General features: G+C 49.5%; 1 protein-coding gene across 1 annotated transcript in view; it reads left to right on the top strand.

The window, feature by feature from the left end:
- Positions 1–13,762, top strand: part of TUBGCP4 (tubulin gamma complex associated protein 4) — a 39,531-nt gene that overhangs the window by 14,770 nt on the left and 10,999 nt on the right. The window contains exons 6-11 of the mRNA XM_026648433.1: positions 4,367–4,532; positions 6,653–6,777; positions 7,939–7,989; positions 10,558–10,663; positions 11,404–11,511; positions 11,814–11,952. Coding sequence (XP_026504218.1) covers positions 4,367–4,532; positions 6,653–6,777; positions 7,939–7,989; positions 10,558–10,663; positions 11,404–11,511; positions 11,814–11,952 — 695 coding nt within the window. The remainder of the gene's footprint in view (positions 1–4,366; positions 4,533–6,652; positions 6,778–7,938; positions 7,990–10,557; positions 10,664–11,403; positions 11,512–11,813; positions 11,953–13,762) is intronic.

Raw genomic sequence — 13,762 nt, 5'->3', positions numbered from 1 at the left:
GTTTTCTCCGAAAAGAGGCCCTGGCCCTCAAACGGTAGATCCTGCAGGGTCTGCTGCAGTTCCGGAGGCAAGCCCGACACCTGGAGCCAGGAGATTCGGCGCATTGCTATCCCCGACGCCAGGGTCCTAGCGGCCGAGTCCGCTATATCGAGGGACGCCTGTAGGGAGGTGCATGCCACCCGCTTGCCCTCCTCTACCAGGGCCCCAAACTCGTCCCTCGAGTCCTGGGGAACCAGTTCTTTAAATTTCCCCATCGAGGACCACATATTGAAGCCGTAGCGGCTCAGTAGCGCCTGCTGGTTCGCTGCCCGCAATTGCAGTCCGCCAGCCGAATACACCTTGCGTCCGAACAAATCGAAGCGCTTAGCGTCCTTCGATTTGGGCGCAGCGGCCTGCTGGCCATGGCGCTCCCGTGCATTCACTGAGGAAACCACCAGTGAGCACGGTTGGGGGTGAATGTACAGATACTCATGATCCTTTGATGGGACAAAGTATTTTCTCTCAACCCCTCTGGCCGTGGGCGGAATAGAGGCCGGGGTCTGCCAGATAGTAGTGGCGTTGGCCTAGATGGTGCGGACCAGCGGTAATGCCACCCTGGATGGAGCATCCGCTGAGATGATCTGCACTATCGGGTCATGGACCTCCGCAACCTCCTCCACCTGAAGGTCCAGATTGCGAGCCATGCGCCGCAGTAGGTCCTGGTGGGCGCGAAGGTCTATCGGGGGCGGCCCGATGGACGACGTGCCCGCTACGGCCTCATCAGGAGAGGACGAGGAAGATGCCCCCGGTGGCAAGGGGTCCAATGGTTGGTCCTGCTCCCGGTGCTCCTGGTGTTGGGCATCTCCTGCCCCCTGGTCAGGGGCCTCGGCAGGTGCGGGCACTGGAGCCTCCACGTCCCTTGGAGGAGGGCGGGAGATGGTAGACTCCGGGGCCCTGGTGTCCGAACGGCCAGAGCGGGAAGCCGACAGGGGAGCTCCCTGAGCTTGGTGGTAGGCCCAAGGAGTCCAAAAGGACCAATGCGCAGGCCCTTGCATCGGGTCCTCGGTCTCCTGCAGGTGGCCGGGCTCCACCGTCTCAGATGACCGGGACGCCGATCTCGACGGCCACGGCGGTGCCGAACCCGATGCCGTCGGTACCGGATGGTACGGTGCCGATCGGTGCCGACCGTACGGGGACCTGTCCCTGCGTTGTTCCGGCGAACGGTGCCGGGACCTGGACCGGTGCCGATAGTCCCTCCGGTGCCGGGATCCCGATCTGGAACGTGACGACGATCTGGAGGAGGCGCGGTACCGGGAGCGGCCTCTCGAGCCCGAGCGGCGCTCATACCGGTGCCGGGAGCTGCGCCTCGACCCCGATCGGTGCCGGTCGTCACGGCGGTGCCGGGATGTTGAACGGCGCCGCGAGGAAGATCTGGGCCGCGAGTACGACCGGTGCCGAGGTGACCCTCGGCGCCGGGACTCCGAGCGGCGTCGGGACCTGCTTCGGGATCTGGAGCGGTGCCGAGAGACTCGTGCTGGCGACGGTGGGCGCACCAGGGCAGGCTTGCCTCTGGACTGCAGCACGCGTGGAGCCACCGGTGCCGGGAGCTGCGACGGCGCCGGCTCTGTGAGGGCGATCAGGTCTCTCGCCGTGGCAAAGGTCTCCGGGGTGGAAGGGAGACAAGGTTCCACCACCAGCCTTGGTGGTGAAACAGTCCGCACCGGACTCAACGGCCTCGGTGCCGGAGTCGACGGTGTGGCCGCCTGTCTTTGGCGGTCCAGCTGCGGACGCGGCTCTACCCCCGGCACCGGGGGAGCCTGTATCTTCGCGGCAGCAGCGTCCCGTGTCTTAGCGGTCTTCTTATGGCCCGGCGAAATGGATCGGTGCCGAGGCTCTTTGGGCGGGCGCGGTGCCGACGTCGGTCGGTGCCGGACAGTCTTTTCTGCCGCACCGGTCGGGCCCGCCGGGGCGCTGCGCACCGAAGCGCTCGGTGCCGGGACAGGGCGCGCCGAGGGAGGATCTGGACTCAGCGCCGCCTCCATGAGGAGCTGTCGGAGCCTAAAGTCCCGCTCCTTCCTTGTCCTCGGCTTGAAGGCCTTGCAGATAGGGCACTTATCTGCTGGATGAGTCTCTCCCAGGCACTTCAAGCAGGAGCTATGCGGGTCGCTAGTTGGCATGTGCTTCCCGCAGGACGCGCACGGCTTAAAGCCAGGAGCCTTGGGCATGGGCCCGGCTGCGCGCCGGGGGGAAAAGGGGAAAAACACCCCCTAAACCCCCGATAACAACTTATAACTATATCTATATACACTATAACTAACTACTAACTAACTTGAACAACTATCTATATAACTAAATACAACAAGAGCAAAGAGAAGCTAGGGAGTGTGGAGATCAGCTAAGCCGCGCTCCACAGTTCCAACGACCGTCAGGGGCGGTAAGAAGGAACTGAGGGGGCGCTGGGTCGGCTGGGGTATATATCCAGCGCCATAACGGCGCCACTCTAGGGGGCTCCACAGCCGACCCACCGGGTGTTGCTAGGGTAAAAATCTTCCGACGATCGTGCACGCGGCGCGCACACACCTAACTGGAATGGATATGAGCAAGCACTCGAAGAAGAACGTTTGCTTTCGGGATTGCCTCGTCGACTATTTTCGGCTGCAGTCTCTGATTTGCCATCTGTAGCGGTTTCTTGTCCACCTTTTTTGTTGACGTTGAGCCTCGCTCTGAGCAAGTGATGGTCACTACCGGTGTTGAATGATGGTACTACTGAAATGTCTTGTACGATGCGCCGCTGATCAATCAGAATATAGTCGATCTCGTTCTTATTCTTCACATTGGGTGCGATCCATGTCCACCTCCTCTTAGCCTTCTTAAACCAGGTGTTATCAATGAACATTTCTTTAGTCTCCGCCAGAGTTGCCAGGCGCTCTCCTCATGGATTCCATTCGCTGATGTCATACCGTCCAATGAATTTTTCGCCTTCTTTCCTCCTTCCGACCGTGGTGTTGAAGTCTCCCTTCACAATCGTATATATGGATTTTTGAGCGAGGGTTTCCTCAAGCTCCTGATTGAATTTTTCCACATCATCTTCACTTGTGCACAACACTGAATACAGCAAGTAAAGTGTACTATTATGCAGCCTCGCACAGTATGGCTGTTTGTCCTTCTCTAGCAGTTAGACCAGCAAGGTTTGAGTGTGGTACTGAATTCAAAGTAATGAACTTGGTCCTTTAGCTCAAACAGTAGAGGCCTCTGTTTTAAGATCCAGCATTCCCAGATTCCGTTCAGATGGCCTGACTGGGGCATTGTTACCAAAGTATGGGGATTGCTTAGAGGCAGTAGCAGACTCAAAGTTCTAGTTGATCCAGCCACTAGTGGGAGACTAGAGGGGGACCAAACCACACTTAGTGTAGCTTTCACACAGATAGACGGACCTAAGAGGGATTTTTAAGGGCAGATAGCCAAAGAAAAATTATTTCAGTATATTCTACAGGAAGTCTGAGAGAATTGGTAAATCTGCACAATCTCGAGGCGGTGAAAGGGCTGTTAAGGAGAATAAAGACAGTGCAGAGGAGCCTAATGATATCTTTTCCTCAGTCTTCACCACAGAGGACATTGGAGATTCCTGCCTGAGGGCTACTTTTTTCCAGATAATAAAGATGAGGCACCCTCAGATTGAGGTATCAGCAGAGGAGGGAGGTATTAGAATGAACTGATAGATGAAGACTGCTCAGTCCTGCTGACTTGTTCTTAATTTAAGAGGGCTGGAGGGACTTGAGAACAGAGTGGCTGAACTGTTAACAAAAATATGCAAATACTTCCAGAAATCAGCTATTAAATTGGAGAACCAGAGACTAACAATTCAGCTCTTTAAAAATGGTACTGAGGTGATCCTTGGATTATGAACCAATGAACCTTACTCATCAGTACCAAGACAATTGGTTGAAATACTGATTAGAGAGTTATAAAATATCTAGATTAACAGAAGGACAAAGTAGCACTGCTGTTGAGGAAAATCATGCATTTCTACTTTACAGAATTTCTGAATATGTTAACAGAATACTGGATAAAATAGAACCAGTTAATATAGCACTATATTTTCAAAAAGCCTTTCATATGCAGCTATCAAGGAAACAAATTACTCAAGGGGTGAGAGGCTGCTGGCATGGATTAGAAACAGGCTAAAACACCACTGGGATCAGTTAGACTTACCTGTATCTGAATAATGTAGGGTGTGTTTGCGTTTTTTCCACTTTATTTACATTGGTTTTCCTCTCTCTTGTTTTTTCGTCCCATGCACCTTTCTTTCTGTTCCCGCAATCCCTCTTTCTGCCTGGCCTTGTGTTTTCTACTGCTTCCACGTTCATCTCCTTGGGGGCTGTGATAGCGCCTGATTGAGGAGGAGAACATGTTAGCACCATCTCTGAAACAGTTTTCTCTGCGAGTGGAAATGTTACCATCATACATCCCTGTCCGGGTTGCTGAGAAAATCCTCTTTGTGGGAGAATCAGTACAGATGTTTGAGAATCAAAATGTGAACCTGACCAGAAAAGGTAGGAAACAACTGCCCTGTTGGCTTGTTTACTTGGCTTCTTGCCAGAACTTGGCTGCCCCATGATCTTTGTTCATTTTGATTAACTGCAGAGTACTTTCCAAAGAGTTGTATCATACATCTCTCAATACTATGATCTTTGGTTTGTCTGGACTCAGCTGAGAAGAGTTTTAAATAGTTGGTCCAACTCCAGTGCAAGAACCAGTACTTTCTTTGGACTTACAAGCCATGCTTTGAAGCCATGGAGGTTTGTACTCCCTCCCATTTAGCTCTTAAAGTTGTGGTTATCACAGCAGCCAAGAGTGTGTATTCAGGTATTTCTGGCTGACCCACCCTTCAGTGTTTCATAGAGAAAAGCTTGTCTATATCCACACCAAAGATCCTGCCAAAAGGATGCCCAAATTCCATCTCGTCCAGTTCCCTAGTCTTCTCCTCTTCCCATCCCCAAATCTCACAACTTTCCAGCAGAAGGGACATGGCACAAGTTGGATATAAAGAGGCTTAGAGTAACTATCTGTATCCAATCTTGTTAGTGATATCAATTCTGTTCAAGTGCCTTATGGTGTAGAAACCTGTTCTATCAGACAAGGCAAGCTCTCAGAGCTGATGCAGTGAATGCTTTCCTCTCTGAGACCTGCCACAGAGCTCCATTCGCATTTTCACTCAGCCCTGCTCTCTCAGCTTTGGAGTCATGCACAGATACCAGTACAGGGACAGCAGTGGTCATGTGTCCGTCCCCCACCCCGGACAAACGACTTCATAGCTATTAGGACTACATGCAAAAGTTTGTCAGACAATTGTTGGGGAGGCAATAGTTAGTGCAACTTAGCCCTTAAACTTTGTAGCACAGTTGACTTTGTGGATGCAGTAAAATCTGCGCACTATCAAAATCAACAGCTCCTTTGCTGGCAAACTTCCTGAATTCCTCCTTCCCGCCCCCCCCACCTCACTTCAGTCTCCCTTAATATTTCCTCTTCACCAGAAATGGACCCCCACCAAGCATCCTTCCTGAGAGCCTCCCACCTTGGGTTCAGAGGTCTTTACGTGGCAATCCCACTGTGTACACTGCCACACCCCTTCACGGTATCTCCCTCGCTTATGCCCCTCTGTTCCAGCTGAACTATTCCTCAGCCAGTGAGTCAGCTGACACACACACTGGTTTGCCAGCACAAGAGTGTTTGCCACTAGCAGGGACAGTAATAGGTGGCGTGGAGCTGGTAGCTGAGGGGTGGTGAGGAGTGCAGCTACCACCTCTCCCTCAACTGCATCCAGCAGTCCATCCATGGATCACCAGCTGGTATTCCTGCTCTGATGATCCACCTGCTGTTCGTCAAAGTGAATACTAGCTGGTGAACCATCAGTGTCTCGCCAGCTGAGGTGTGGCGCAGCTGAAGCGGGGGGGTTATTATTGGTGGGGCAGGGCACGTGAGAGAGCATGGGTGGGGGAGAAGGGGTGGTAGAATCAGAGTCCATTCCTGAGTAAGGAAGATTCTGTGGGGGGCCATTCCCAAAGAGGGCATGGTGTGGAGGGAGGAACAGAATGGGACTTGCAACCAGCAAACTAAGGAGGTTTGCCAGCTGAGGCAGTTGTCACTGCTGAGCCGGCCAAGATGAGCCTGCATCTGGTTTTCGGGGGGGGGGGGGCACAATGTAGACACAAAGGCAAACCTTAGACCAGGTGAGGGTGACTAGTGAGGATGCACTCGATTGTTGGTGCTTTATTCAGTGTTCTTGTGTAGACAAGGCCAAAGACCATAAGAGAGAGGGGTTTGGTTTTAAGTTTAGTTGGTCAAAAAATCTGATCTGAGTCCTGGATTGGGATGGAACTAGCAGGAAACGTCATTGCTTGCAGAGTGACAGATGCTGTGCTATTGTGACAATAGGCTGTCTGGAAATGTTCCACTTAGCAGATGGCCTAGAGCTGTAGGTAAGTAGTATTTGTTGTCCAATGAGTAAGCGACTTTGGACATGAAGGGCTGGCACAATGTTCCTAGGCAATCCACACATACAACTTTCCTGGGCAAAGGCTGCTGAACAGTCCGTTAATAGCATACCTGGAAAGTGTCTTGCTTTTTCGTGCTGTTTTACTTCAGTCCAGATGCTCTTCTCTTTTCTGGGTAGGCTCCATCTTGAAGAACCAGGAAGACACTTTTGCTGCAGAGCTACACCGCCTCAAGCAGCAGCCACTCTTTAGTCTGGTGGACTTTGAGGCTGTGGTTGACTGGATTCGGAGCACGGTTGCTGAGGTAATCCCAACATGGGGGGGTCCTGGGTCCACAACTCCTACCAGGGGCTTAAACACCTTAGAACCCTATGCCTCTCCCTTTGCAGTTTAGAAACACCACATGGACCAAGTCTTTTGGGAGGGAATGTGCTTGAGGGAATCCTGACTAGATCCCCAAGGATAGCTAGGGCCAGAAGCATGAGCCTCTGGAGAGCTCCTTGGTTCTAGAAGACAGGGTGTGTCAGAACCTGCCGAGAGAGTGAGTTTCTGGGGAAGGTGGGACACGCTAGAGCTCATGAGGTGAACAGGCGTGGAAGGAGCAGGCAGTGGAGCTGGAGACTTTACAGGGCTCCTGAGCTCCATGTTGTGTCAATGTTTAGTGAGACAAGGAAATTAATGGACAACTGTTGCTTATTTGCTGTGGGAGGAAAAAAAGGAGTTAGCGTCCACAGACTTCAAAGGTTTTTGACTTCTAAAACTGTACTGAGAGGAGATAATGCTGGAGGATACGTTTGTTTATTGAATGTACATTATGATAGTGTACTCGTACATTTATTTACAAGATTATATGAAAAGTGAGTATTTGAACATTTACCTACCCTCCTTTATTTTTTCATTTCCATACTTTTAAATACTTAGTTAAAATATACATATCAAGGAGAGTTACAGTCCAAAACACCCTAAGAAGCAACTTTAATGAAGTTTTGTCTGTTAATTATAAAACTTGTCAATAGAGCCCATATCAATGGGAACCTCAAAGGAATAATGCTCGTTCTGCCCATTTACCCAAGCCATCCCCTGAGGGAAGTGAATTGGAATCAAGCAGTTCCTAGAAGGAGGGATGGAGTTGGTTTGGTAACAGAGTTTGATTTCATTACAATTTGTTATAATAACTACTTGTATTTGACTGATATTTAAGAAATCCTGGTTGCAGTTTGCTGCCAGAAGTAATCATGCTGGTGTGAGTTAGAGGGTTCATTAATTAGTAACATGGGCTGCCAGCATGCGGATGCTCCCTCTTCCTATTCTGCCCTAGTATTGGATGGATTGTTATATGTAGACTTTTTTTTTTTAAACTATGCTCATCATCGTGGTATTCTGAGTGTGGTAGCTAACGGGTTCAGTTAAGAACACTGAGTTTGGAGTGCTGGGTTCTGCTGAGCATGTTCTGGTTTCTCCTTAGCACCTATGGAAGCTGATGGTAGAAGAATCAGATTTACTAGGACAACTAAAGGTAACCTAACTCTTTCTCTGAAAAAGCTGAAATTGAGAGATTTTTAAATGAGTTCTTTCCCATCCAATGTCAGCACTCATTTTCTGTGTTTGCCTCCATTGGACAAAGCTGTTTTTGCCTCCTATATTCTAAAAATGGGAGCACATGGCATGATCTTTCAGGGTCTATGATAGAATCAGAGAAACGTAGGGCTGGGAGGGAGCTCAAAGTCATCAAGCCCAGTCCCCTGCACTGAGGCAGGACCGAGTAAACCTAGACGATTCCTGACAGATATTTGTCTAACCCAGGAGTTCTCAAACTTCATTGCACCTTGATCCCCTTCTGACAACAAAAATTACTACACGACCCCGGGAGCGGGGAACTGAAGCCTGAGCCTCCCATCCAAGCCCCACGGCCCTTGCTGGGGGTCCAAAGCTGTAACTCAAGGGCTTCAGGTTGGGGTGGGGGGGGGGCTGTAACCTGAGCCCACCACCCAGAGCTGAAGCCCTTGGGCTTCAGCTTTGGCCATGAGCGGTGGGGCTCAGGCTTTGGCTTTAGTCCTGGGCCACAGAAGTCTAATGCCAGCCCTGATGACCCCATTAAAACAGGGTCGCGACCCACTCTGGAGTCCCAACCCACAGTTTGAGAACTGCTGGTAACCTGTTCTTAAAAACCTCCAATGATGGGAATTCCACAACTTCCCTTTGAAGCCTGTTCCAGAATTTAACTACCATTATGGTTAGAAGGATTTTCCTAATATTTAACCTCAATCTTCCTTGCTTCAGATTAAGGCCATTACTTCTTGTCCTACCTTCAATGGCCATGAAGAACAATTGATCACCATCCTCTTTATAAACAGCCCCTCATGTATTTGAAGACTACACCTCCCACCACACCAAATCTTCTTTTCTCAAGACTAAACTTGCCCAGTTTTTTTAACCTTTTTAACCTTTCCTCACATCATGGACAGTGAAATCTGGTCTTTTGTGTGCTTTTACCCTATATTATACAGATTTCATGGGGGAAACCAGCATTTCTCAAATTGGGGGTCCTGACCCAAAAGGGAGTTGTAGGGGAGTCACAAGGTTATTTTAGGGGGGGTTGCGGTATTGCCATCCTTACTTCTGCACTGCCTTCAGAGCTGGGCAGCCAGAGAGTGGCGGCTGTTGGCCGGGTGCCCAGCTCTGAATGCAGTGCCTCTGCCAGCAGGCAATACCATACCATGCCATCCTTACTTCTATGCTGCTGCTGGCGACGGCTCCGCTTTCAGAGCTGGGCAGATGGACAGTGGCGGCTGCTGACTGATGGCCCAGCTCTGCAGGCAGCAGCACAGAAGTAAGGGTGGCAATCCCATACCATGCCACCCTCCTGTGGTGCTGCTGCTGGCAGTGGCTCTGCCTTCAGAACTGGGCTCCTGGCCAGCAGCAGTGCAGAAGTAAGGGTAGCAGTACTGCAAACCCCCCCCCCCTCCCCACACAAACCTTGCAAAAAAAACACCCCCTCCTTCTGGGGTAAGGAACTCTACAATTAGAATACTGTGAAATTTCAGATTTAAATAGCTGAAATAATGAAATTTATGATTTTTTAAATCCTATGACTGTGAAATTGACCAAAATGGACTGTGAATTTGGTAGGGCTCTACTCATAGATCAGGTTTTCTAAACCTTTGATCATTTTTGTTGCTGTACTCTGGCCTCTCTCCAATTTTTCCTAAAGTGTGGCTCCCAGAACTGGACACTGTGCTCCAGGTGAGGCCTCACCAGGGCTGAGAAGAGCAGGACAATTATCTCCCATGTTTCACATACGACACTCCCATTAATACACCCCAGAATATCAGCCTTTTTCACAACTGCATCACATTGTTGATTCATATTCAGTTTGTGATCCACTATAACCCCAGATTCTTTTTAGCAATACTACCACCTAGCCAGTTATTCTCCATTTCATAGTTGTGCATTTGATTTTTCCTTCCTAAGTGCAGTACTACGCACTTGTCTTTATTGAATTTCATTTTATTAATTTTAGACTAATTCTCTAATTTGTCATTGTTTTGGATTCTAATCCTGTCCTCCAAAGTGTCTGCACTCCCTCCCAGGTTGGTGTCATCAGCAACTTCTATAACCATACTCTCCACTCCATTATCCAAGTCATTAATGAAAATTGGAAGAGTTCCAGAACCAGGACTGAACCCTGTGGAACCCCAGTAGATATGTCCTTCCAGTTTGACAGCAAACCATTGATAACTACTTTGAGTATGATCTTTCAACCAGTTGTGCACTCACCTTATAGTAATTTTATCTAGACCACATTTCCGTACGAGTCATTCTCTAGGATTCACCCAAGTGTGTGTGTGTTGCAATCTGCATCTTGGAGAGACACCACAGACCTTTGGGACATAAGACGGATTCTTCCCAAAACCAGAAATCCTGCTCTGGAGATTCAGGTTGTACAGCTGCTCTTTAAAATGGTATAAACTGCAGTCCGTCCAGTAATGAAAGCAGATACTATAAACCAGGAAAGGTAGGTAAGTGGGGCTTTATAATTTGTTCAGTTCTTTAGAGTTTTGAATTTAAATATTTTTCTTCACAGATTATTAAGGATTTTTATCTACTGGGGAGAGGAGAATTGTTCCAGGCCTTCATAGACACTGCACAGCACATGTTAAAAACCCCACCCACAGCTGTAACTGAACATGGTGAGTAATCATTATTCAGTTGCCAAGACCTGCTCACTCTGCCCACTGTGGTGAGAGGACACTGGCCCGTGTGAGACGCATTCAGTTGTGTTCTGGTGCTTGTGCTCAAGTGTGAGACTCGAGTAATCACCAAGGATGAACCTGTATTTTCCCACTGCAGCATGCAGCTGTCTTAACATTGCTCTGGATAGTCTCCATGACATCAGAGCTAAGCAGATGTAGGTGGCAGTGTGCTGTAGAGAACAATCCTGCACTGTCCAAGGAGTAAGATCAACTAAATGGGATCTAAAAGGGCTTTTCCTTCTCTTATATTGGTCATTTACCAAACAATTGCCTATTAATTTGGTAAATTACTTTGCAAACACAGGCAGGTCATATCTTTGGATGAGTGCACTGGGAGAGAGAAGCTGCCATCTTGGCATATAGAAGCACCCCCTTTACTTCTTAGAGATGACATGCAGGTTGCTGAACTAGAATGTAGAATGTCATACAGACTGGCCATCCCTTCATGACTCTGTCAAGTATCCCATGTGGTAGGGCAGGTCAGTGTTCCAAAGGTGAGGCAGGAAATCATTGAGAGGGATGGGAACTAGTTGCAATTTAGAACATTGCCTTTGAGTCCCAGCATGAGCTACTAAGGACTGAGTAGAATTCTCAGCCTCTGGCCCCGTAGCAACTCTGTGATTGGTGTCAGTTGTACCTTGATGCTCTCTTTGACATTCATGCTCTTTCCCTATCAGATGTCAATGTTGCGTTCCAGCAGTCTGCTCACAAGGTGTTGCTAGATGATGATAACCTCCTTCCTTTGCTCCACCTTACCATTGAGTATCATGGAAAGGAGCATAAAGGTATTGACTTGGGCCTGCTTGCTAAGGGTGGGGATAGTGGTGCTGGCCTGCTTCAGTCTCTCTCTTCATACTGCAGACTTTTAGGATTAAGAAATCTTAACTCTGTGTGCTCCCTCTCCTCTTTTGCCTTCATGACTCAGAAGTTTCTCCCCCCTCCCCCACACCACATTGTACCTTTGGATGCCCTGCTGCTGCTGCCTCTCCTCCTTCAGTCCTTCCCTCCTTTGTTTCTTACCAGGTATGTCTCCCCCCACTAAGAATCTATATATGGGTTATAGTTCAGCAACTCCATTCTTTTCCAGATGCTTCTCAGGCTCGTGAAGGCCCTTCCCGGGAGTTATCTCCCCGTGAAGCCCCCACATCTGGTTGGGCAGCTCTGGGGCTCTCTTATAAAGTGCAGTGGCCATTGCACATCCTCTTCACTCCTGCTGTCTTGGAGAAGTGAGTACCGGATCCTTGTCTGTTCATGTAGGCATCAGCCATGCAGTGATTCTCTATCCTTCACACTGAATGAAGGAAAAAAGCTTCATTGCCTTTGTCTGCTTTCCAAATTATTCGGCATAACTTACTTACATTATGGCCACTTGTTGCTGATGTCATGGCGAGTGCAGTAAGGTACTGCTAGATTTGCTTCTCCCTCAAAAATCTGTCCATCTACAGCTCTACTCCTTCCTCCTCATGGTGAAACATCTGCAGAGCACTAACAGAAAACCCCTGTAGCCTGATAGGTGTATCAATTGGTTGATAAGGGTTCGGTCTCCTGAGTGGCTACAGCATCAGGAAGGTTATTCCCAGTATCATTAGAATGTGAGACCTGAGGAGCACATGAAACTATTACAATTTATCACAAATCTCTTTATTACAAATCCACTAAGCAGCTAAATAGTCTCAAACACAGAAATACAACAGCAGATTGAGTGAAGTGTTTAACCCTGTAACTGGCATCAGATCTCCTGTTGGGGAACCCTGGAGTGTCAGTCATGATCTTCTCCTCCTCCTCATCTTCATTGTCATCACCACCACCAGTGGGTCTCGTTGTGGCATCTCCCAAGGCACACAGGCTGAGATACAGCTTTTATAATGTGTAACGCTGATGCCCACTTGGGTTCATACATATTTATGAAGGTTTCATCTATATTTTATCTGTTTCCATACCCCACTAAATTTGGGGTGCCCCATTTTCCATAGGTTAACTTTTTAATTCCTTTATACCCATTAACATTTACATTACTCAATCACTATAACAACTTGTGGTTAGCACTTTACTGACACCCTATGTCTGCAAACAGCCCCCAAATACTCTAACCGGCTTTAACTGGTACATGGCAATATATATTTCCTAAATATCAGCAGTTAACACTGCTGTTCCTGTGACTGTTTCATCTTGTGACAGGGTGACTCAGGGGTAAGGCTGCATTTTAGTCACTGGTATTTTTAGTAAAAGTCACGGACAGTAAACAAAAATTCACATCCCTTGACCTGTCCATGACTTTTTTTACTAAAAATACCAGTGAATAAAACTTGAGGTGGGGGGGAGCCTTCCCGGGGACCCCATTAGTGCTGGGGGAGGGTGTGGGGCAGTGCCATGTGGCCTGGGACCCCCGCTGGTGCTGGAGGGGAGTGGTTGGCGGGGATGGCAGGCTCCATACCTAGCTCCGTGCCTCTCCCCCTCTCCCCAGCAGCAGAGTTTGGGTGTGGGAGGGGACAGGTTGAGGTGGGCTCTGGGTGGTGCTTACCTGGGGGGTTCCCCAGAGGCAGTGACATCCCCCTCACTCAGCTGCTAGGCGGAGGCACTGCCCTTGCAGCTCCCATTGGCTGCGGTTCCCAGACAATGGGAGCTGTGAAGCCAGCGCCAAGCCTCTGCCTAGCAGCTGAGTGAGGGGGATGTTGCTGCTTCCAGGGAGCCCCCTCAGGTAAGCACTGCCCAGAGCCCACCTCACCCCGTCCTGTGCCCCAACCCCCTGCCCCCTCCCACACCCAAACTCTGCTGCAGGGGGGTCGGGGGGTGCAGTGGCCTGAGACTGCTCCAGCAGGGACTGATGCATCTAGTGCAGGGGCTGCCCCTGAGCCAGGCGCACTGGCCCCTGCAGAGGTCATGGAAAGTCACGGAATCCATGACTAATGTGACAAACCTGCAGCCTTACTCATCAGTTAGCTACTCACGTCGGTCTGTTTCTAAGCCTGAGGCCTTGTTTGACTAAGCTAAATATCTTGCAGGCCTGAGACCAGTAGGCTCTGGGTTACAACATTA

Source organism: Terrapene carolina, unplaced genomic scaffold, assembly GCF_002925995.2.
Source record: "Terrapene carolina triunguis isolate 2854851 unplaced genomic scaffold, T_m_triunguis-2.0 Scaffold67, whole genome shotgun sequence".
In the NCBI taxonomy this organism is placed as follows: Eukaryota; Metazoa; Chordata; order Testudines; family Emydidae; genus Terrapene; species Terrapene triunguis.
Note: the sequence above shows the minus strand (reverse complement) of the source record. Positions and strands in the feature narration are given on the sequence as shown.